The sequence below is a fragment of the Mustela nivalis genome (genome assembly GCF_964662115.1).
Source record: "Mustela nivalis genome assembly, chromosome: 19".
In the NCBI taxonomy this organism is placed as follows: domain Eukaryota; kingdom Metazoa; phylum Chordata; class Mammalia; order Carnivora; family Mustelidae; genus Mustela; species Mustela nivalis.
In genome coordinates, this window is record NC_139038.1 from 4,320,372 (window position 1) to 4,346,301 (window position 25,930).

At 46.4% G+C, this 25,930-nt stretch overlaps 2 protein-coding genes across 2 annotated transcripts in view; one reads left to right on the forward strand and one right to left on the reverse strand.

The window, feature by feature from the left end:
- RBAK (RB associated KRAB zinc finger) overlaps positions 1 to 25,930 on the reverse strand; it is an 813,856-nt gene that overhangs the window by 475,197 nt on the left and 312,729 nt on the right. The window lies entirely within an intron of this gene.
- LOC309854214 (speedy protein E4-like) lies at positions 19,844 to 25,611 on the forward strand (the record flags this gene model as incomplete). The annotated part of the gene is made up of 6 exons (XM_082713046.1): positions 19,844 to 19,958; positions 20,454 to 20,651; positions 21,521 to 21,579; positions 22,063 to 22,148; positions 25,196 to 25,364; positions 25,549 to 25,611. The coding sequence occupies 6 exons, from the start codon at positions 19,844 to 19,846 to the stop codon at positions 25,609 to 25,611; spliced, it is 690 nt and encodes a 229-aa protein (XP_082569172.1).

The following is a 25,930-nucleotide window of genomic DNA, read 5'->3' on the forward strand; positions in this document are numbered from 1 at the left end:
TAAAATATTGTTGACATATTCGGGATAGGTTTTTGTGTTTTTACTATAGCTATATATCAATTACACTTATAACTAGGTAGGTGATTCCCTCAAGTTGTTATTACTGTAAATGTTTATTTGACATGTAGTCTTCATTATTAAATTGTGGGAATCAGTTGTAATTCCTTTACTTGCCTGGATGACACGTTTGTAAGTTGTTTTATGTTATTTTAGGTTATTAAAGAGGACACTGCAATGTGTCTCTTGAGGAAACATAATAAAGATAAAAGTCTTCATCTTCGTGGTGTTTGTGGTCATCTCAATGGTCTTACAGTTCACTGTCCAATGATACTCTTTCTTAATGGGGTTGTGATTATTCAGCCATACTTCTTACCTTTGAAAAATAAGAGTAAGTTTTTTTTTAATGAGAATGTGAGGTTTTTTTTTAAGATTTTATTTATTTATTGGACAGAGAGAGATCACAAGTAGGCAGAGAGGCAGGCAGAAAGAGACAGGGGAAGCAGGCTCCCCTCTGTACAGAGAACCGGATGCAGATGCGGGCGGTCTCGATCCCAGGACCTACAGATCATGACCTAAGCCGAAAGCAGACATTTAACCCCCTGAGCCACCCAAAGGCCCCAAGTGCAAGTTACCTTTTATGTAGAAAAAAAAAAAAAAGAAGGGGCGCCTGGGTGGCTCAGTGGGTTAAAGCCCCTGCTTTCGGCTCAGGTCATGATCCCAGGGTCCTGGGATCGAGCCCCGCATCGGGCTCTCTGCTTGGCGGGGAGCCTGCTTCCTCCTCTCTCTCTACCTCCCTCTCTGCCTACTTGTGATCTCTCTCTGTTGAATAAATAAAATCTTAAAAATAAAAAAAAGAAGATAAAGTGAACACTGAGCTTGTGTCTTAAAGCAAGAAACAAGGCAAAGATATTGAGGCAGGAAAAGGGAAAGAAGGAAGACAGAGCTATGGGGACCTAGATAATCTGAAATTCACAACAAAGGCAACGTGCCTCAGTGAGAGTATGCATTTTAGGCGATGATCCATGGCAAGCAGACCCACAGGTGCAAGGGAGCACCCTTCTTTGGAAGAAGGAAAATCTACAGTATGGGATGAAATAGAACAACTGGAAAGAAATGAGGCTTTGGGAGAACTTTCTGAGAAACACAGTAAGATAGGAGGAGCTAAAGCTGTCAAATAACAGAGGCATGGAGAAGAAAGAGTTAATGGCAGGAATCCTGAATATTGGAGGAAACCATCTTGGGAGATGGTAGCACCAGAGAATACTGGGGCTGTCTCAAATACCAAGCTTCAGTGTCCGCGGGAAGCATCCCATGGATGTCTTGGCACATAGATGCATATCACCCGTCATGAAGATCACCTGAGCTTGGTGACCAGAGTTTTTATTGGGGTTTCATTATGCAAGTGTGATTAACTCCATCATTGGCCATACCTCGAACACAGTCTCCAACTCTCTTCCTTCCCGTAGAGATTGGGCTGATATCAAGTGGTTCAAAGCCCCACCCCTGTTGGGGTTCCTGGTATGGCTGGCCCTATCCTGACTCATCTCACCAGCACAAACTCAAGTTTGGTCCACGGGGCCCAGTGTGAGTAACAAACACTCCTATCACTCAGGATACCAAAGATGTAGAGGTTCTCTCCCAGGGAGCAAGGAAGGAGAGGTATCTGAAAAATTATTTATACAACACACTGGCTATGGTAGGAGATTGGCAAAACTCAGGTGGTCAGGGAAGGTAACAGTTTGGGGACAGATCTATCACAGGAGATGTTGGAGAAGTTGAACAAATAAGGATTGAAATAATGGGGTCCTCATGGGGATTTGGAATAGCTTGGGAGATGTGAGATATTTAGGAGATGAACACAGCACTCTAGAGGAACAACAAGCAATGGAGTAAAGAGAAACCAAAGGGAAAATTGTGTGTTTGTGTGTGTTGGGGTTGGGGTTGGGGTGCAGTTCTGATAAATGAGATGAAATCCTCAGCCTGGAGCAATTTCAGAAAGTGAAACCACCAAGGTCAGAAGAGCCACACGGACATCAGCATCTGATTACAGCAGCTCAAGGAGAGGGATGGCATTCAGAATTGGGACACAGTTGATGGACTGGGAACAGCAGAGGCTAGATTCTGCAGACACGGAAACAAAGAGGAGAAACAGTATGGCAGCTTGGAAACAGATATAACATATGAGACACCTAAGACTTAAAATGTATATTTAAGAAGCTTTAGGTCTCTGCAAGGTGGCAGGTAAAGGCAGATTAGGAAACAACTCAAATGAGGAAAGACCTGAATGTAAAGGCACAAGAAACAGGACGGTGGATGCACATAATAAAGCAGTAAACAACAGGCAAGAAAGCAAACAGTCCGGTGACTGATGCCAGGTGAGAACTGGGAGTGCTTGGGAACACTGGAGCAGAACATGGTGGTTTCAGCCTGGACACCTAGAGAAACTGAGATCAGGACGGATCCAGTTGAAGAGAAGGGGGAGCCGAGGCTGCTGAGAAGGGGGTGAAGCTTAAGAGACTTGGAGGATAAAGAGAGGGACCAGCTGAGAAAGTGGGAGAGGCTAGAGGCCACCGAAGGCTGAGAAGGAATACGGATCCAGGGAGGTGGTTCGGAAGTGTGAGCTGATGGCAGAAGCACGTGTGGCTCCCAGAGCACAGAAGAGTCAGAGCAGCCAAGCTTCTGGAACCGGAAAGCATCCAGGGCTATAGGTGGCCGCTGAGTGGAGGTCAGGAGGCAGCAAAAGCGAAGTTCAGCCACACAGCAGAGGAGCAGCGGGCTTGTCCTGAGAAGCAGGAGTGATGGAAGAAGTCCAGTGCCTGGAGATGGAAAAGTAGGAGAGTGGTGGGGATCAGGGGTGTGATGTGGCTCAGTCAGTGAAGCAGCTGCCTCGGCTCAGGTCATGATCTCAGGGTCCTGGGATCGAGTTCCGCATCGGGCTCTCTGCTCAGCAGAGAGCCTGCTTCCTCCTCTCTCTCTCTCTGCCTGCCTCTCTGCCGACTTGTGATCTCTTTCTGTCAAATAAATAAATAAAAATCTTTAAAAAAAAAAAAAAAAAACAGAAGTAGGGTCTTAGAGAGGAATTTATACACCCATGCTGCATCATTCCCAATAGCGAAAATGCAAAAGTGACCCAAGTGTCCACTGACAGATAAAGAGACAAGCAGAATGCAGGCCACACATACAATGCAAGCAATATTCGGACTTAAAAAGAAGATTCTGGCATCTGTTCCAACATGGATGGACTCTGAAGACACGATGCTCAGAGAAACAAACCAGTGACAAAAAGACAAACACTGGATGAGTCCACTTAGGTGCTGAGAATAGTCACAATCAGAGCGATAGAGAGGACAACACTTGCAGGGGACAGGGGGAGTTGAGGCATTACTCTGTAATGGGGATGAAGCTTCAGTTTTACAAGATGAGAAGTGTTCTCGAGACGGATGGTTGGTGGTGGTTGCACAAGCACATGAAAGTACTTCATGCCCGTGAGCTGTATGTTTTAAAGGTAAAATGGTAAATTTCATGTTACATGTAACTTATCACAATTAAAAAAAAAAGGAAGAAAAAAACTGAAGTAGTGTCTACCTGCATTTCCCTAGTCCCGTAACTTCTAGAGCTCTGCAGTCATCCCCTCCGTAAAGAAGAGTGAAATGGGATTATTAGTTAAGTATATTCACACGAGCTATCAGGAATTCCTCTCTCAAAAACTGAAATATTTAAAAACATCTAGAATCATCAGCTAATTGCGGAAAACGGTGTGAATTAAAGATAGGTATCAAGGTGAGCAGCTAAACTATGACAGAACCAATTTCATAAAGGAAACAACTTCTATTGATTTGTATTTTTCAATAAATTTAGCAGGACACGGTTTCCAAAAAATGAGAACATTCTCCAAAAAATAGCCAGCAGAGATTACTTAGAAATTAAAGATCAAATTGTTGAATCTTTTTAAAAACCCCCAAGTAAGAGACTTACGTAACAAATGGGACACAGAATATCTAATTTAGGAATTGTCTCCGATAACAAGAAATTGAAATGATGAAATAAAGCTTGAGATACAAAAGCCAGATCGAACAGATTCCACTTTCAGAAAGAGAAAACTAGAAGGACGAACACAAAGAATCAAAGGCAGAACCAAAAATGATACGTGACCTGAAAAATCACACAAGCCTTCACGTCACAAGGGGCCATTCAATTTGCAAACAAGAATACTGGGGGGGGGGGCGGAATACAGATCTACAAATTTCCCAATAAAATGCCCCACACCAAAAAAATGGAGAAAAAAAAATGCCTAAAAAGTTACAGGTGGGGGGACGCCTGGGTGGCTCAGTAGGTTAAGCAGCTGCCTTCGGCTCAGGTCATGATCCCGGCGTCTTGGGATCGAGTCCCACATCGGGCTCCTTGCTCCGCGGGGAGCCTGCTTCTCCCTCTGACTCTGCCTGCCACTCTGTCTGCCTGTGCTCACTCTCGCTCTCTCTCTCTGACTAAATAAATAAAATCTTTAAAAAAAAAAAAAAAAGTTACAGGTGGGGGGAAAAACTCCACTGACCCTGGAACCTGCCATTCTACTTCTCACCTGAGAAAAACCCTTGGACAACTGTCCACGGCTTGTGAAAGAAAAAGAATTTCAAACCCAGAACTGTATGCCAAACCAAGCTATCATTTCGGCCTCCAGATATCAGAATCTTGCAAGAAAGCAGGACAACTGATTATCACAGGAGACACTTTCCTCAAAATGTTCAAGATATCCTCTGCCGGAGGCAAGCGAGAGGGCCACCCCAGAGGGCCATGGGGATGCTGGAGCCTCCTGAAGGGGGTGTTTCCGATGCCACTGCTGCAAGCAGTGGTGCTCCGGACTGCCGACACACGACTCCTGTTTCAGAAGAAAAGTGCTCAGCAGACACGTCCCATCACCGTGTTTACAAAACATGTATCAACACAGGGTTTTCTACCCATGACGGAGGTGCCACAGCCGAGACTGCCCGAGACTAAAGGAATTGAGCCAACAGAAAATCCACAGCAGGACACTGTAATTGATCCGGGCCAAGTGAGCTGATGAACTGCCACGGAGAGTCACAACTTTTTGGGTTCAGTGAGTCCACAAGGCAAGGATGGGAGGGGTCAGAAGACTGACCACGTGATCAGCACGACGGCTTGATACCACTCGTATCAACACCAACATCCAAAACGAGATGTCAGCAAACAGAATCCAACACCAGAATGAAAAAAATAATATATGATCTCTAAGTGGTGCTATGCCAAGAATACTGACTCGTTCAATCTTCGGAAATCCATTCATGTAATAGGCTACTCTAATATGGCTAAGAAAACACTTTTATCACCACTAAGAAGCTGAAAAAGCCTCTGACAATGTTCAAAATACATACCTGATATAAAAAACCCTCAAGAAACTAGGAGTGGATACTTCACTAGCATGAATGTGTGTATACACACACACTCTCATACCCAAATACACAGAGTATGTGTGATACATGTACAATCTGAATCACAGGAGAGCACACACAAGTTACAGAGACACAGCTGCACAGGCACGGGCATGTTTACGCAGTCTTCTCAGTTCTCAAGTCAGGGTTTTACTTAATGGACAAACGTAAGAGACAATCCCAGTAAGGTCAGGAACGAGGCAAAATGTTCACTGCCTCCAGCTGGAGAAAACAACTAGGCATATGAATCAACAGAGAGAGTAAAACTATTTCTATTTGCAACGGATATGCTATACCCCAAAACTCAAGGGAATCAACAACAAAACCAACTCAATGAAAGAACAGTGTTACATAAAATCAGGATATACAAAGCAACAGGCCCGGGGGAGCCTGGCTGGCTCAGCTGGAAGAATGTGTAATTCTTTATATTATTTTATGTTTTTTAAAGATTTTATTTATCCATCTGACAGAGATCACATGTACGCAGAGAGGCAGGCAGCGAGAGACGAAGTGAAGCAGGCTCCCTGCCGAGCAGAGAGCCCGATGTGGGACTCGATCCCAGGACCCTGGGATCATGACCTGAGCCGAAGGCAGAGGCTTTAACCCATTGAGCCACCTAGGCACCCCAAGAATGTGCAACTCTTGATCCCAGGGCTGTCAGTTTGAGCCCCACGTTGGGTGCAGACTTACATAAACTTACAACAAAGAAAGGAAGAAAGAAAGAAAAAGAAAATTATTTTTAAAAAACTCAAACAAACCCAACAGCCCTTGTTACATTAACAGACTAAGAAGATATAATTCAAGCATATACACAGTTCATGGAGTAACAGAAAAGATAAAAGCGTTAACAAGAAATGTACAAAATCTATACTAGGAAAGCTTTAAAACACTCCTGAAAGGCACAGAAGCACACCTGAAAAAAAGGAATGATGTTCTTTGTTCCTGGATGGGTCAACACTAAGATATAAATCACTCTGCCCTCAATTACTTAACAGATATGTGAACCCAACAAAAATACCAAAAGCTTTCTTCCTTGAACTATGTGAGCTGGCACTAAAGTTCATATGAGGGCAGAAAAAATCAAGAACTAGGAAAATCTCCGAAAAAAAAAAAAAAAAAAAAAGCTGTATAGGTGGCCTAATCCCTGCCAGATTTAAAACACAACCTTTATGATTAAAAGGGTTGGGTGTCAGCATAGGGATGCAGATAGGTCAGTGGAACAGAGCACAAAGTCTAGAAGTAGACTTGTATGATTACATGACATATCACGAGGACCTGTGATATTATAATACATTATAATAATCCACTATAGTCATTTGGGCATGGATGAAACTGCATCCATACTCCACACCATGAAAGAAAAAAGTCCAACTGGATCAGTGATCTAAATATAAAATATTAAACCACACAGAAAAAAAAAAGTGGGCGAATTTTCCTATAACCCAATGTGGGGAAAAGTTTCTAACTATGATTCAAAATACAGGCAGGCATTAGGACTGCTTTCAACAAAGACAGACAAGAATCAGATTTACCCTGCCTCCTGAAAGGACACCAAAAAACAGAATATACAAAGCAGTGGCTTTCTTTTTTTTTTTTTTTTTTTAAGATTTTATTTATTTATTTGACAGACAAAGATCACAAGTACGCAGAGAGGCAGGCAGAGAGAGAGGGGTAAGCTCAATCCCAGGGGCTCAATCCCAGGACCCTGAGATCATGACCTGAGCCAAAGGCAGAGGCTTTAACCACTGAGCCACCCAGGTGCCCTCAAAGCAGTGGCTTTTAAGACACGGATCTTGAAGCAATAAAAGGCAGCAATGAAGAACAGGAATCAGAGATAGGATATCAACAAGGAGAGGCCTCTGGTTACTGCCCTGAGAGTTCCCAGCCCTGGAGCAGGGAGGGAGAACCGAGAAGAGGTGAGGAGGGTTGACAAACTGGGGGAAACATGCAGGGAAGGACAAGCCACCACAGAAAATGACACATCTACTGAAATGGGCCTGGAACTGACCCAGATGTGACAAGTGGCACTGATCATTAAAATAGTTTATTACCGTATTCCTTATGTTCAAAACATCTGAGTAGGAACAGGAAAGACATTTTAAAAGACTCAAACTGAACTTCTACAGATAAATACTACAATGTCTGAGAAAGTTAACACCCGACTAGATTAACACAGCACCAAAAAAAAGATCAGTGAACACGAAGAACAGCAACAGGAGCTTTTATAAAATGAAACACACAGAGAAAAAGGAATTGGAAGAGAACAAAGAATATCAGTGAGTTGTGAGATGACTTCAAGCTGCGTAACACACACGGAAAAGGAGTCGCTGAGGACAGATGGAGGGAGGTGGGGGGAATATTTGAAGGAATACGGTCAAAAATTTCCCAAAATTGATGAAAATCATAAACACAGATCCAAGAAGTTCAATGACCCACAAGCACAGAGACCGGAGGAAAGCAATACCAAGACACAGCATAACCAAACTGCTCAAAACCAGGGATAAAGAGAAAAGTTCAAAAGCATCTAGAAGAAAAACCAAAAACCACAGGACAAACGTAGGAATGGAGAGGATGACATCACATTTCTCTTGGGAACAATGGAAGTGGGAAGACAGTAGGGGAACACATCTGATGTACAGGACAAAACCCAGCAAAGCTCCCCTGAAACTGTTAGAAATTTTTTTTTTAAGATTTTATCTATTTATTTGACCGACAGAGATCACAAGTAGGTAGGGAAGCAGGCAGAGAGAGAGGAAAAGAAGCAGGCTCCCCGCTGAGCAGAGAGCCCGATGTGGGGCTCGATCCCAGGACCCTGGGATCATGACCTGAGCCGAAGGCAGAGGCTTTAACCCACTGGGCTGCCCAGGTGCCCCGCTCCCCTGAAATTAAAGCCAAGGCAAAAATAAAGGACTTTTCTGACATATAAGAGCTGAAAGATTCAGCAGCAGCTTAAAGTGTCCCAAAATCCAGAAAGAACTTATCAAACTCAACATCCCAAAACCAAATAATCCAGTCATGAAATGGGCAGAGGACATGAACAGACACTTTCCCAAAGACACATACCTAGGTCCAAATGCATGTGCCTTACATGCAAAGATGCACAATGTCACTCATCATGAGGGAAACACAAATCAAAACACAAATCAAAACGAGATCCCACCACACAGCTGTCTCAATGGCTAAACTCAACAACACAAGAAGCAACAGGGGTTGGCCAGGATGCGGAGAAAGGCGAACCTCGTGCACTGCTGGGGGTAATGCAAGCAGGTGCAGCCCCTCTGGAAAACAGTATGGCAGTTCCCCAGAAAGTTGAAAATACAAATACCCTACAATCCAGCAATGACACTCTAGGTTAGGAATTTACCCAAAGGATACAAAAATACAGACTCGAAGGAGAACCTTCGATGTTTTTGGAACCCCGATGTTTAGAGCAGCATGATCCACAAGAGCCAAACTACAGCAAGAGCCCAAATGTCCCCCGACTGAGGAATGAAGACGATGTGGTGTATATATACAATGGATTATTACTCAGCCATCAAAAAGAATGATATCTTACCATTTGCAATGACCTCGATAGAACTAGAGGGTATTATGCTAAGCGAAGTAAATCAGTCAGAAAACGACAAATTTCATACGATTTCACTCACATGCTTGGAATTTAAGAAACAAGACAGATGAACATATGGGAAGGAACAAAAGAGGAGAGGGGAATCAAACCATAAGAGAACACGATGAGGGGTGATGGAGGGATGTGGGTGGGGTTGGGCTAGATGGGGGATGGGCATTAAGAAGATGTTTTGATGAGCACCAGGTGTCCTATGTAAGGGATGATTCACTGACCTCTGCTCTTGAAACTAATATTGCACTGTAAGCTTACTCATTAAAATTTAAATAAAAATTTGAAAAAGAAAAAGAAGAACAACTATAGGTGTTGAAGGAAGTCCTTCAGGCAGAAGGAAAGTAAGAGCAGATAAAAATCTGTATCTACATAAAGAAATGAAGAGTACCAGAAATGGTAGCTATGCTATTTTCTTATTCCTTAAAAAATAAGTATTTGCTTAAAAATCACTAGTCCTATGGGCTTGATTCTACTTGTAAGAGTAAAATGACACAACAGTGTGATGACCCAGCAGGGAGCAATGGAAGTCACAAACTCCCTACATTCTAAGCAATAAATGGTACCTTACCTGAAGATAAGATAAACTGTGATGAATTAAAAGTTTCATACAATAAATTGCAAAGCAATCACAAATAACAACTGTGTTAGAGCTAACAACCGCACACAAGACGTAAAATGGGATCATAAAAAATACACAATCGAAAGGAAGACAAAAGCAGGAGAAAGAAACAAAGCCAACAGTAGATGTCCGATGGATCTGACTGTAATTACGTCACCGCTAATCTTCACCAAAACATTCGGGAGAGGGGTGAGGACGAAACCGGGATGCTGAGAATTGAAATGGGAATGAGAGTAAGAATATATTTGCTAAGGAATATTTTGCTGGGATACCTGGGTGGCTCAGTGGGTTAAAGCCTCTGCCGTTGGCTCAGGTCATGATCCCAGGATCCTGGGATCAAGCCCCACATCTGGCTCTCTGCTCAGCAGGGAGCCTGCTTTCCACCCCCCACTTGTGATCTCTGTCAAATAAATTAGTAAAATCTTAAAAAAAAAAAAAACAATACTTTGCTTTATTATTTACTGCACAACCCAAATGAACAGTAACAGAAGCATCTTAAGGATGGGCAGGCCATTCCCTCAGCCTTAGCTTTTATCCCTGCATCAAACAGGAACAATGAAAACAGGTCTTCTTGGATCACCGAAGTTTGCTGACCCAGCAGGCCCTCGGTTTAGATAAGCTACATGCATGAGCCATATGTTGCAATATTTAATGGTTGTTATTAGAAAAGCTACCCATAACTACATCAACTCCCACAAAGACATTTTCTCAAATCCCAGGAAATCTTGAAAACCCACAAGTAACGAAACAGTCCATTCAAATCATGTAACGGGTGGCACTCTCCTTTTCTGAGACTGTCAGGAACATCAGTCATGTGTTTGCTCTATCCCCACAGCCCTGAGGTAACCTACTATCTGCACACATGAACTCAGAAAAAGACTCTGGGTGCTGATATGACCCCCTAATAATTGTACTTTACATGATAATGTCTCTTATTTCCACATTCCCATTTTAAAATCTGAATCCAGGGGCACCTCGGTGGCTCAGTGGGTTAAGCCTCTACCTTCGGCTCGGGTCACGGTCTCTGAGTCCTAGGATTGAGCCCCACATCCGGCTCTCTGCTCAGCAGGAAGCCTACTTCCTCCTCTCTCTCTGCCTGCCTCTCTACTTGTGATCTCTCTCTCACTGTCAAATAAATAAAATCTGAATCCATATAACCCTTCTGAAATGCATTACAAAGCTAAGCAAGAGAACATATACAAAGACAGGAAAACTCACCTGGGATTCGTTCATTCTCTGCTGCTCTTGGAAAAGCATACAGACTGTTAACGGCTGACCTAGGGAAGCAGAAGAAATAATAGAAATCACGGGTAATGCAGCTTGCCGAGGTGGGAACATCCTGTGTGAGAACCACCAAAGAAAGCTCCTATCCTGTGAACACTCAGAAGGGTCTAAACATGTGAGAAAAGGAGAAACATCAGAGTAGAGCTGTTGTCACTCCCACATATCAGGAGGTGATTAGCAGGTTTCTCTCATTGGTTAATATAAACACCCATTAATTTTTCAAAGACGTTGCCTTCTCTAAATTAATGTTGAAAAGAAAACCCTCTTACACTGTTCACGCATTCTTTGTGACTATTCAAACTGCTGAACATCACGGTATCCACAGGAACAGAAAACACCAGCTCTCTGAAGTGGGATCAACGTGCATCAAGGCATACTTTTGTTTTTACATGAGATCACTTAACTCCGTTATCGCTGCACTTAAGAATCTTTTACTAAAAAAAAAAAAAAATCCGTAACAGAGAGAACAGAACCCGGGCCCAGGAGCTGAGTCCTGCGAGCATGCCTACCTCCCGACGCCAACACCCAGAACAAGCCCCCTCCCATCTCAGGCCGTCTCCTCCTGTCAACTCCTCCACGCACGCTGGTCCAGCCCTGCACTGGGGGATGCCCCAGGGCACAACCCAGCGGGGTCAGCACATGCTCCTGCGCGCTTAAAGACGCGTCTGGAAACTGGACAGGGAACCAGGGGAGCAAGGGGTCGGGGGGGGGGGCGGGAACCCCCTGCGCTCTGGGGAAACGTTGAGTCCCACGAGTCTCCAGTCCCGGGGGAGTGCCCAACCCTCCAGGTCCAGCCGCTCGCGCTCTCTCGCCGCCCCGCCCCCCGCAAGACCCGCAAGCGCACGACCTACCACGTCGGGACACGCCGAGCTGCCCCGAGGCTCCCGAGGACTCCGGGGCGGGGGCTGCTCCTCCTCCACCTCCCGGGGCCGCCGTTCCCGCGGAGCCGGCTCTGGGCCCACGGGCAAACTCACTTCAGGTCGACGACCTTCCCGGGGCCCGAATCGGTCTCTAAGGGCCTCCCCGTCCCGCGGGCGCAGACCGGCCGAGCCCGGGCCGAGCCGCCCTGCTCCGTCGCCGCCGCCACGGCCAGACCCCTCCGGCCCAGCCCGCGGGCTCCGGGGCTCGAGCTCGAGAGTCCCCGCTCGAGCCTCCGCCCGGCCTGCGCGGAGCCGCGCCCGCACAGCACCGTGCCCGCTGGATGCCGGCGCGACCGGACAGCGTGCAGTCCCGCAGGCCCCGGGACCCTTGCCCGCCGGAGGCCAAAGCCTGGGAACCACGGCGAGCAGTGACCTGGGAACGGGCAGGAAGCGAGAGCAACGCGGCAGTACTACGCGTGCGCGAACAGGCACACTGGCCGAGCTGCACATGCGCAGGACGGAAGCGGTGGTGCACCTGTTGGAGCCCACTTGGGAGCCCGTTAAATACCCGACCTCTGTTTCCCGTGAGTCCAAGCGCCCACATGTTAGGGGACGCCTCGAAAGTCTCCACCCTATCTGGTGCTTTAGAGGCGCTAAGCTGAGACTTGACCTATGGGACCTGGGTCCGGATTTCCCACTTGCCTTTGCTCCTTTTAGGGATCAAGGAAAGGGGTCACCTCGAGTAGTGGGCTGTGTTTACGTCCTGGATCTCTGGTCCTTTCCTTGCCCTGAGATCTATTGGGTTGGCACTGAGATTCCCCACAGCAGGAGAGGACAAGGAAAGGGTGTATAGTATGCACATCACTGAAATATTACAAGTTTCACTAAAACACTGGTCTACAATTAATATCCAGTCATGACATTAGATATTATCATCCATGGGCACATGGTTTCTCCAAGAAAGGGCAAGAAAATAGAAAACTTAGCTTGTCCAGATTATACAACGAATGCATGAAAACTGTAGAACAATCTGAAATCACGCACAAAAAAAAACAAACAAACCCAGATACCCGAGATCTTGCGCATCAAAGAGAATTATGTGTATGTTAGCTGAAAATGTCATTTTTCAAAAATGGGACCATAAGGACGATGCTTTATCAGTATTTTTTGGTGAGATGATGTAATCTTTTTCTTAGCCAATTGCTTCTTAACCAGTAGCGGGTGGTGAGGATTAAAAGTAAAATCTCCTGCCATCCGGGGCGCCTGGGTGGCTCAGTGGGTTAAAGCCGCTGCCTTCAGCTCAGGTCATGATCCTGTGGTCCTGGAATCGAGCCCCGCATCAGGCTCTCTGCTCAGCAGGGAGCCTGCTTCCTCCTCTCTCTCTCTCTGCCTGCCTCTCTGCCTACTTGTGATCTCTGTCAAATAAATAAATAAATAAAATCTTTAAAAAAAAAAAAAATCTCCTGCCATCCAAGAAATCCTCTCTGCAACTATAGAAATAAGGACAACCACGCTATTGTTTTTTTTTTTTTTTAAGATTTATTTTAGAGAGAAAGAGACAGAGCAGGGGGAGGGGCAGAGGGAGAGCTAGAGAGTGAATCCTCAGTCGACTCTGTGCAGAGTGTGGAGCCCCATGCAGGACTCGATCCCACAACCCTGAGATCTGGTCCTGAACTGAAAACAAGAGTCCCCCCACTGACTGAGCCACCCAGACTCCCCTGTTCTATTGTTAAATAACCATTAAACCAGACTGTGTTGCATGTCACAGGCGAACTACTAACAAGACAGCAAGGAGAAAAATGAACCTCGCCTTTTCAATCAGCTCGGCAGATACAATCCATTACCTAGAAGTTCTCCAGCAAAACAATACACCTGTTTCAGGGTCACAGGACTTGCCAGCGGCATTTGCTATAAGTTTTTCATTGTTCATCCTAAATGTACCTTGTCATCTTGGTGCCCATCCGTGCCAGTTGTCTCTGTCCAAAGGAAAAAGAAAACTACTTACCCATTTCTGACAAACAGGTCCTTAAAGCTCAGAGCTAGGTGTCTAGGGCCCAGCCTTAACTCTCCTGGTGACAGAGAGACACTACCTTCCTTGAGGTTTACATTTCAAAGAGATGGCTCCCAGGTCCTTAAGAACAACCATCCCCTGTTACCATGCTAGCAAGAAAATGGTTTAGCTTCTAGGAGATTTAGATACATACAAAATCCACAGAGGAAGTTTTCTCCAGGTAACACTCGTTCCAAAGGTAATAGTACTGATTTATGCTAATGATGGGCACATAACCCATTCCTGATTTCTCTCACTGAGGAGTTGCATCAAACTAATCCTGCACAAAAGGCGTGCTTCTCCGGAAGCTGCTCTGTCCGCCCTGGCTGTGGCTGTGTAGCCCGGAAGTCCTGCCCAGCTCTTGCTGCTAGCAAGTGTGGTCTGTGCCCGAATTCCCACCAACAGACTTCTCACCAACAGAAGGCTGGAATTCATGAGAGGTGACCACACTTCCCCTAGGCCCGAGACTGGAAAACCTCCAGGCACATTTCTTCTGTGTTCTTTTCCATTTTCGGCAGGTAAAGGAAGGAAGCTATGCTGAGCACCTTGGGGAAGGCAGGCAGAGCCCCCGCCTGCCCCGTCTATTGGGTCCTGGCCTCCAGCCCTTGTCTCCCCGATAGGCTCTGACCTGCTCACCTGAAGATTGGGACACCCTCCTGCCTCTCTGTCCACTCTGGTTCTCTGCCTGTGAACTCTGGCTGTCATGCCTCCTTCCCCCTCACCACACAACTCTGTCCCTGCAACTGAGACATCCTGGGCACCCCCAGGACCCCTGCCACATACCTCAGCCTAGATAACTCTCTGGGCGGTGAACTGGAAGCTCTTGGGGGCTCACTCCTCTCTCCAAATGACTAAACCCTGTCATTTCATATATTCATATATTTCCCCCTCCTAGAAACTTCTTTAAGCAGGGAAGGCAAATCTGAACCCTGTGATTCTGTCTGGGCCAGATCTGCAACATTTTTTTATTTTTTAAAGATTTTATTTGTTTATTTGACAGACAGAGATCACAAATAGGCAGAGAGGCAGGTAGAGGGGGGGGGCGGGGGAGCAGCCTCCCTGGTGAGCAGAGAACCTGATATGGGGCTCAATCCCAGGACCCTGGGATCATGACCTGAGCTGAAGACAGGAGCTATAACCCACTGGGCCACCCAGGCGCCCCTGGACCTGTACCTTTAAAAAATATATACATATTATTTATTTATTTGACAGAGAAAGGGCACAAGCGGGGGCAGCAGAGGGAGAGGGAGAAGCAGACTACCCGCTAAGCAGGGAGCCTAATGCTGGTCTCTGTCCTAGAACCCCAGGGTCAAAACCTGAGCCAAAGGCAGACACTTAACCGACTGAGCTACCCAGGTGCCCCAGATCTGTAACTTTTAATGTGGCTTCATTAAGATCTCTTCATTTATTAGTATTTAAAATATAAAGCTTTCTCTTTTTGTATTTGTTTTAAGTACAAATATTTCCCCCAATTTGTCATTGACCTTTGGAACTTAATGTTTTACTTTTATTTTCTGCCATAGGGACATAATGTTTTTAAAGATTTTTATTTATTTATTCATGAGAGACAGAGAGAGAGAGAGAGAGGCAGAGGCAAAAGTAGAAGCAGGCTCCCTGCAGGGAGCCCTGATGTGGAACTCAATCCCCGGACTCTGGGTCTATGATCTGAGCCAAAGGCAGACGCTTAACCATGCAAGCCCCGCAGATGACCCTCACTTTCTCTTCCTACTTTTCTTCTGTTTTGACACCATACTTGAAGAAGCCTTTCTAGCCCTTAATTTTCTAAGTAATTGCCTGTGTTGGCTCCTGTTTCTCTTTAACACATCAATTTTCTGAAGATAACTGGCAGCCATCCTCAAGATTTGTGAATCATTCTTCTCTTAAAGTCTTTCATCCATTTTTTGCCCCCAAACTAGCACATTCACGGTGACCAGGAAATGTCAGAGGCTATGAACGCTCAAGTTTCTAATCTGTATGAAAGAATTAGTTCTTCTTTGAAGCCTTGGGACATGGCTTGCTTTAATGGAAGGGGCCACAGAAGTGTGAGGGAAGTGACTGAATCTGCATCCCCTCTTATGCAAAATACTGGTTGGATGGATTTACAGGGAAGCTGCAACAAAGTAAGACAACCCAGGGGCCTTAACAACAGAGATGAATGGTCTCCAAGTTCTGGAGGCTGGGAGACTGAGATCCAGGTGTGGGCAGGCCTAGTTCCTTGGCAGGGTTGGGGGGGCTGCGGGGGCTCGGTCCCATCCTCTCTCCTTGGCTTGTAGCCAACTGTCCCCTCTCTATGTATCATCACACTCTCTTCTCTCTACCTGGGAGTCTCTGTACCAATTTTTTTTTTTTTTAAGAGTTATATATTTATTTTAGAGAGGGAGTGCATGACCAAGGGGTGGGCAGAGGGGGAGACACAAAGAGAGAGAGAGAGAGAGAGAAAGAAGCAGACTACCTGCTGAGTGCCCTGCCTAGCTTGGGGCTCATGACCTTGAGATCACGATGTCCTCCCTAAGGCTTCATTTTCCCTTCATTTTCCTCCGTAGAAACCCACCACCAAAAAAGAAAGAAAAGAAAAAGAAGAAGAAAACATCACGTTCTGAGGTACCAGGGGTTAGGACTTCAACACACGAAGAGGGGGAGGGGGCTTGGACGGAAGCACACAATTTTACCCTAGCCTTGGCGTCCCTGGTCTTGTCCAGTTTGCTTCCTCACTGCCTTGGTTATGTTAACATGGGCAGAACGCTTACAGGTCATCTTATCTACATATTTTATTTTATAGGTTGAAGAGATGGGACCCTGAAGGCAGGAGGATTTGCACAAGGGCATGTGCTGCTTTGTAACAAAACCATTACCTTCCCATTCTCACCGCCCCCATCTTATTTTATTTTATTTTATTTTATTTATTTATTTGACAGAGAGAGATCACAAGTAGACAGAGAGGCAGACAGAGAGAGAGAGAGGGAAGCATGCTCCCTGCTGAGCAGAGAGCCTGACGCGGGCCTCGATCCCAGGACGCTGAGATCATGACCTGAGCCGAAGGCAGCGGCATAACCCACTGAGCCACCCAGGCACCCTCACCGCCCCCATCTTTTAGACAAGCGTATTCTAACTACTGGCTTATGTTCTCCAGATTGTCTACCAACAGGAGTCTGAGCAGATGGAGAAGGGACATCGTGAAGAGGACAGAGGACTTGAATCAGAGCAGCCGAGGTGAATCCTGGGGTTTTGCCTCAATCTTTAGCGCATCACATCCCTTGTTCTAAAAAACAATCCCAGAGGTGCCTAGGTGGCAGTGGGTTAAAGCCTCTGCCTTCAGCTCTGGTCATGGTCTCAGTATCCTGGGATCGAGCCCCGCATCGGGCTCTCTGCTCGGTGGGGAGCCTGCTATGTTGTGTGCAGTTACTGTGTCTGATATGAGATCTGTAGACTTCATCTTCTCACTGAAAAGTTTTCTTCTTTTTACCAGCCTCTCCCTAGTTCCTCCACCTTCCCCACCCCTGGCAACCTCCTTTTTTTTTTTTTTTTTAACCTTCGGTTTCTCTGAGTTTGACTTTTTGTTGTTTTTTTAAGATTTCCCATATAAATGTTACCACGCAGTATTTGTCTTTCTCTGTCAGTCTTATTTCATTCCACATAATGCCCTCAAGGTCCATCCATGTTGTCACAAATGGCAGGATTTCCTACTTTCTCACCTCTATACAAATACCAATCTACAGCTCCCTGTGTATGGACCTCACATCCTCTTTATGCACGCCTCTGTTGACGGACACCAGGGTAGTTTTCCTATCTTGGCTATTGTGAGTAATGGTGCAATGAACACAGGAGGGCAGATAGTTCTTTAATATCCTGTTTTCATTTCCTTTGGATGTATACCCGGCCATAAGAGTGCCAGATTATATGGTACTTCTGGTTTTTTGGGGTTTGTTCGTTTGGTTTTTTAAAATCTTTGGAGAAACCTCCATATGGTTTTCTGGGTGAACTGGTTTGACTTTATTTATGCTTGGACTGGGCTCCTTAGCTATCCGTAAGTTTGATCAAAGTGCAAAATAAAACTTGAGGCACATCCTAAATTAAAGATGTGTTTTTCATCCAAGGTCATACAATGGATCGAAAGCAAGGCTTACCCAAAATGTGGACTCAATACTGGCGTCCATCAACAGATGGATGGATAAACTGAAAATGGTATGTATGTATCACTGTTCTTCTATGATTGTGAAAGGAACATGTAAAATGCAAACATACACACACACAGAATGGATATTATTCATCTTTAAAAAGGAAGGAATTCTGTCACACACTATAACACAAAGGAGCTTGGAAGACATTTTGTTGAATGAAATAAATCAGAAACATACGCATAAAATACTGCATGATTCTACTGATAGGAGCTATCTGAAATAGCCCAATCTCTAGAGACAGAAAGTGGAATGGTGCTTGCCAGGGGCTGGGGGAGGGGAGAAGGGGGAGTTCTCCTTCAGTGGGTGCAGAGTTTCAGTTTCAGGGAAGACGAAAAAGTTCTGGAGAAGGATGGTGCTGATGGTCGCACAGAGACCCGAAGGTGCATACTGCTACCCAATCATACCCTCAAAAATGGTTAAAATGGTAAATTTTCAGTCCTGTTATATTAACACAGGAGGAGAGAGTGAGCAAGATTCAGATGCACAGGTGAGAAGCAGAGGTAGGAGGTAGGAGGTTGGGAAGAGGCTTCCTCTGATGTTAATGGACAGCTGGCCAAGACCTCTGTGACGGCGTCTGCGCTCCCACATGCTTCCCACCTTCTTGGTTAAACAGATTCTGCCTTAAACGGGAGATTTTTCCATCTAGCCTTTTTGTGCATGTGGCATTTTGTTCAAAAGATACACAAGTGGTCCTGAAGTTTCTGGGTCGAGAGTGATACACGGGCTTACAAATTTCAGATGCAGACTAGAGCTGATTAATTGCGATCAAGGGGCAGGTTTTGGGTGGTCCAGGGACTTCTTAAGTTGTAGACACCGTCTGATTGTGTGAGAACACAGGTACAGTTATCTACCGGTTCAGGTTCCCAAAATGTCTTTTGGGCTCAGAGATGCCTCAGAGGAGAGCGTGAGTGCTCCCCCACCACTGAACACCCACCCCCAACACAATGTCAGTAAAACATGGAGCGGAAGAAGTCTACCAAATTAAGCGATTTAAACTAACTTTTTTTTTTAAAAAAATTATTTATTTATTTGTCAGAGAGAGAGAGGGAGAGGGAGCGAGTGAGCACAGGCAGAGAGGCAGGCAGAGGCAGAGGGAGAAGCAGGTTCCCCGACGAGCCAGGAGCCTGATGTGGGACTCAATTCCAGAATGATGGATCGTGACCTGAGCCGAAGGCAGCCGCTTAACCAACTGAGCCACCCAGGTGTCCCTTAAACTAACTTTTAATTCCAACAAGTCCATGTACCTGGACCTTCTTGACATACTTATGTCTGTCTTGTAAGTTCTTACGTTTCGGCCCATCCCAAATTCCCTTGTCTCTTTCCTCCTTCTCCCACTAGATTGTGCCCTGAATTAGGAATAGGAAGGATGGAGAGAGCCCAACATGTGCCAAGAGGGGAGAGAGCCGGGCATCTGCTGGAGAGGAGTAGAGTGATCCAGACCCCTCGAGGACAGTTTTGGAGGATGGTCCAAGGCTGGGTCGGTGGCTGGAAACAGCCCTTACCTCGAGATCCCAAACTGGACACCAGTGTGGCAGTTACGTGTTTCCCTTCAAACTGGTTGCCAGGCTGGAATGACCTGTGACATCAGAGGCTTCCGACCTTCCTGATTGGAAGGACCAGATTCCATGGTGCTTGGCAGCAGAGGTGGACAACTGTATCTTCACAGACCTTTTCGCCACTCCTGGCTTTGCCCCAGCTTGGAGAAGGGATCAAGGGCTTGTGTTCGGTCGAAATTTGCCCAGAAAGGGTCTCAGGTTTCTGGGAGGCCAGAAAGAGCTAGGGAGAAATCATGGCTGATGATCAACCTAATCAACCGCATTCCCAGTCTGAGGACCAGAGTCCCCAGCCTAGCACCTCAGGGTACCCCTTCAATGTGGTGGATGATGAAATCCCAGGACCATCAGGTGAGAAAGGAGGAAGAGGAACGGACTTGAGAGGCTTGGCTAGTAAAGAGGAATGGGTACAAAAGTCAGGAAGGAGTGTCTGAGTAGGGTGTGTGTGACAGGAGAGATCCAGAAAGCCGGGGATTGGAGAAGGAAAGTATAGGAGTTGGGGACAAAACTGTAAGCATGGAAGGAATACCCAAGAAGCAGGGAAAGAGGGTTAGGAGATGAGGTCCAAAGAGGAGGTAAAGGAAGAGAGGTAATTATGTCATTATTCCCAGGGGAGAAGTTATCTACAATGAAATTTTGAGGATGGGGGTGGTGAAACAGTGCCAAAGATGAATGGGGACAGATGTGTATCAACAAAGGAGAAAGATGGAAACATGGTTGGGGAGATGTCAATTGTCAGGAAGGCTGGAGAGAATGAAGGGGAAGTTGGGGTTTTTGGAGGGGGAGAAGGGGTGGCTGAATTCCAAAGACAAAAGCCTCATACTGTAGCCTGGTTTCTTCACTCAGCCCCCTGGGTAGACCCCCGCCCCATGCCTGAGTCCCCCACAAGGAAGAGAGGAAGGGATGAGTCAGATGAGGAGACAGGCTCTGGCGCTGAGGACATCTGGGTCGTGGAGTCACTGTGTGGCCTCAAGATGAAGTTGAAGAGACAACGGGTGTCTTCAGTGCTCCCTGAACACCACGAGGTCTTCAAAAAGTTGCTTGGTAAGAAGATCTCCTCCAACCCTCTTCCATTTTCTCTTTAAATTCAAGAAGCTTCCAATGGAAAAGAATTTTCCAGTGGAAAAGAATTCTCTGAAGGTTGGTGAGCTCTCCATCCTTGGAGGACTCCATAATGATCCGTCACTGGGGACACATAAAAATGACAGAGGATTAGGTGAGACTTGGAGAAAGGTCTGTACTTGGGATGAGAAAGCTTGGTTTCAGTTAAACTCCTGAGATGTCTTAGTTCTTATTGGTCTTTTGCTTTTTTTTTTTTTTTTTTGATATTTTATTTATTTGTCAGAGAGAGAGAGAGAGAGATCACAAGCAGGCAGAGGAAGACAGAAAAAGAGGGGGAAAGCAGGCTCCCCGTTGAGGAGAGAGCCTGATGTGGGGCTCGATCCCAGAACCCTGGGATCATGACGTGAGCCGAAGCAGAAGCTTTAAGCCATGGAGCCACCCAGGTTCCCCTTATTGGCCTTTTGACTCTAAATGTCTTTGGCTGTGTGTGTGGAGTTGGGCAGGGGGTGTGGAAATGACATGCCATCTTTAGACCCTTATGTCACTGTGGGATGAGAAAATGACAGGGAATGACTGTGGTCTCCGCAGTGGCATGTCCATGCATGATGAGACAGCTTCCCTGTTGACCTCCCATCCAATCTTACAGGTGTGCTCCCTCAGCCTCCCCACGCCAGAAGCCACCAAATTTCCCTGGGAGGTGACTGGTCTTTGCTCCCTTTTGCCCATCAGCCTCACCGCTGGCCACATCCTGGAAGTTCCCCAGGAGAGGCATCATTCTCCTCTTTGCCCTGGAACGCTCCCACAATAACCCCTTTCTGCTTGTCAACCTGACCTATGCCCTCTTTTCACAGAGGATCCTGTCATTCAAAAATTTCTGGCCTGGGACAAAAATCTGAGCGTATCCGACAAGGTATCATTGTTCTCCACTCAGATGTGTTCTTGCTCCAACATCTGTCCTGGGGCAGGGCGATGCCTCCAAAACCCTGTCTCCAACCTCATCCTGCCAACACTTCCCGCTGGGGACCTCGTGGTTTCCTGCAGGTCCTCTGGGACCTGAGTCCCAGGCGTGCCCCTCAGGCTGTTGCCACCTTAAGTCCCTACTCTCTCAGCTCTTGGGTGGGGCTCCCTTGGCTCCAGCTTCTCAGAGACCCTCCAGAGGCCGGCTGTCCTGAAGACAAGCCCTCAGACCAGCACAGCTTGCTATCCTGGGAGCACCATCAACCCTTCCCTTGACTTCTTTGGTTTGCAACCAACCTGTTGACACCAAATAAGCAAATTCACCCAGTCTGTCAAAGCGGGAGCACCTGCTCCAGCCTCCTGTCCCCATCCCCCACTGGTTTTCCTCGCCCAGGATGTCACCTCTCTCTGACACTGTGTCTCCTCTTGCCACCAGTATCTCCTGTCTATGGTCATAGCTTACTTCAGCCGTGCTGGCCTCTTCTCCTGGCAGTACCAGCGAATCCATTTCTTCATAGCCCTGTGAGTATTTTTGTCTCATCCCTCAGTAGAATTCGCTACCTGGGTGGATGGAGGGGGAAAGTGGGACCCTAACCTTTCATCTACTTTTTTTTTTAAACCATTTGTAACTGTTTATTACCCTACTTTTTAAAAACACTGTTGACCCCGTGTATAAAAACGATGGGATTATAGTATAGTGTTTTTTAGACTGTTTCTTGTAAACACAAACATCCCTGACGTCAGCCAGGAGAAGCAAACAGAAGACCCTTCTAAGAGGACAGAAGGAAGGAACGGACACGGCCCTGCCCTGAGCAAACAGACTAGCGAAGCAGCCGGTCCTGATCCTCCGTCTGTCCCCTTCCAACGGCGATACCAAGCATAATTGTTTTCCTCTACGAATTCCCAGCACAAATGCCTCGATTCACGCCCCCAAGACTTAGCACAGATCTGTTGTGAGTGTTTCCGCGGGTGTGTCTTACAACACTGTCCCCAAGCCTGCGGGCGCTATGTGCATGAAGTCCTTCAAAGCTCTGGTCTCCTCCTCCACTCTCCAGGGCCAGTGGTGTTCTGGGTCAAGGCAAGGCTTCTGAGATTGGATCCAACCCTTTCTTCTTCGTCCGATTTGCTCATCCCCTTGGTGTTTCAACCTTCTAAGGACACTTCCCTCTGTTCCTATATTGCGTTTTCTGTCTAGGTAATTTTGCACCTATACCTGAGGAAAACAACTTGTCCTCAAGGTCAACTTCAACTCCCAAATCTTCAGATGCTCCCCCCTTCCCCGCCCCGCCAACCTCCCTGACTTCTGCACCGCAGCAGCACTTCTGTTAAAATCCGAGTGTCATGGATATTCTGGACTATGGTTATTGCCTATCCACTCACCGTTCCACCCCCCTGTCCCCTTCCCCAATCCCATTAGACTCGATGCCTGCAGGACTTGTCAACATATTACCACACTCTCAAAGCACTGCAGAATTCCTTCTGTTTTGCATAGGTTTAAGTTATGTTGGGACTAGGAGGTGATCAGTATTGCACTTGAACATGAGAAAAAGCATCATTTATTCATTCAACAAATACATATAGAGTACACCTAATGGACCAAGGACATGAGGCAATGGGAAGAGAGGTTCAAGAGTGCGTGTTGAATTAATGCACCCAATGAACCCAGTCCTGTATTAGTCATTTGGTAGGAAAGTCATGGTTACAGAATAGAACAGGGTCAGCTCCTGCCCATGAGAGATGTATATGGTCTTGCTCTATGGGAAGACAGGTTTGTGCACAAACTCGCTAAAGGGAAGGGGTGGGTGTGGGTGTTCCCCCACAGGACATGCCCTCAGGCTTCCCATTGAGTTCCCTCTCCATCCTCAAGCTAGGAGAAGTCTCTGCTGAGCCATGCCTTCCTTTTTTAAAAATTTTTTATTTTTAATTTTTTATAAACATATATTTTTATCCCCAGGGGTAGAGGTCTGTGAATCACCAGGTTTACACACTTCATAGCACTCACCAAAGCACATACCCTCTCCAATGTCCTTAATCCCACCTCCTTCTCCCAACCCCCTCCCCCCAGCAACCCTCTGTTTGTTTTGTGAGATTAACAGTCACTTATGGTTTGTCTCCCTTCCAATTCCATCTTGTTTCATTGATTCTTCTTCTACGCACTTAAGCCCCCATGTTGCATCACCACTTCCTCATATCAGGGAGATCATATCATAGTTGTCTTTCTCTGCTTGACTTATTTCGCTAAGCATGATATGCTCTAGTTCCATCCATGTTGTCACAAATGGCAAGATTTCATTTCTTTTGATGGCTGCATAGTATTCCATTGTGTATATATACCACCTCCTCTTGATCCATTCATCTGTTGATGGACATTTAGGTTCTTTCCATAGTTTGACTATTGTGGACATTGCTGCTATAAACATTCGGGTGCACGTGCCCCTTTGGATCACTACGTTTGTATCTTTAGGGTAAATACCCAGTAGTGCAATTGCTGGGTCATAGGGCAGTTCTATTTTCAACATTTTGAGGAACCTCCATGCTGTTTTCCAGAGTGGCTGCACCAGCTTGCATTCCCACCAACAGTGTAGGAGGGTTCCCCTTTCTCCGCATCCTCGCCAGCATCTGTCATTTCCTGACTTATTGATTTTAGCTATTCTGACTGGCGTGAGGTGGTATCTCATTGTGGTTTTGATTTGTATTTCCCTGATGCCGAGTGATATGGAGCACTTTTTCATGTGTCTGTTGGCCCTCTGGATGTCTTCTTTGCAGAAATGTCTGTTCATGTCCTCTGCCCATTTCTTGATTGGATTATTTGTTCTTTGGGTGTTGAGTTTGCTAAGTTCTTTATAGATTCTGGACACTAGTCCTTTATCTGATATGTCGTTTGCAAATATCTTCTCCCATTCTGTCAGTTGTCTTTTGATTTTGTTAACTGTTTCCTTTGCTGTGCAAAAGCTTTTGATCTTGATGAAATCCCAGTAGTTCATTTTTGCCCTTGCTTCCCTTGCCTTTGGCGTTGTTCCTAGGAACATGTTGCTGCGGCTGAGGTCGAAGAGGTTGCTGCCTGTGTTCTCCTCAAGGATTTTGATGGATTCCTTTCGCACATTGAGGTCCTTCATCCATTTCGAGTCTATTTTCGTGTGTGGTGTAAGGAAATGGTCCAATTTCATTTTTCTGCATGTGGCTGTCCAATTTTCCCAGCACCATTTATTAAAGAGGCTGTCTTTTTTCCATTGGACAGTCTTTCCTGCTTTGTCGAAGATTAGTTGACTGTAGAGTTGAGGGTCTATTTCTGGGCGCTCTATTCTGTTCCATTGATCTATGTGTCTGTTTTTGTGCCAGTACCATGCTGTCTTGATGACAGCTTTGTAATAGAGCTTGAAATCCGGAATTGTGATGCCACCAACTTTGGCTTTCTTTTTCAATATCCCTTTGCCCTCTTGATGACTGAGTGGCACTCTGTGACACTGGGTAATAAGCAACCTATGTCCTTGCTGGGAAGCTGAGCTCAGGTGGGGGAGGGGCATCCTTCCCGTCCTGCTCCTGAACAGCCACCTGATGTCTCTCTCCAGCTACCTGGCCAGTGATATGGAAGAGGATAACCAGGCCCCCAAACAGGCCATCTTTTCATTCCTCTATGGGAAGAACCGGTCCGAGCGACCCTTGTTCCACAAACTGAGATTCCAATTTATACGATCCATGAACTGGAGGACCAGGGTGTCCCGAGAAGAGTGTGAAGAGGTAGGTTGGCTGGAGGGATTTAGGGTGTGGGGCCCAATGGGAGAGAGAGGAGGTGCAGCGAGGGACATGGGGATTTGGGACCAGAAAGAATTAAGGGTCTGGACGACAGGAGGGAGCAGGTCGGGGGTCGCGGGGGCAGGGCCCATATGGAAGTTGTGTTCTCATGGGGCCGCTTGTCTTCTAGATCCAGGCTTTTGATCCAGACCTGTGGGTGTGGGGGCGAGACCGCCTCACTCTGATGCCCTAGGTCTCCTAGGGCCATGGAGGCCTGAGGTCATCGGCCTAAGGGAAGGTAGGTTACTGTCCTCATGGGTCCAGGCACAATGATTTCTTGTGTAATGAGGAGATCTGAGGAATCCAGTAGCTGAGCCCACACTCATCTCCCTAGCCCCACACGTCAGCCTTCCATGCACTATGAGGTGGAAGCCGTACACGCACTCAGGTCCCAGCCACGAGCTGACAACCCCACAGAGCCATGACTCAGGGAGACGTGTGGAAAACCTTAAGGACCTCAGGAAAACTAGTTTGTCACAGAGGCATGGACTTGGCTGAAATAATTCCATGGA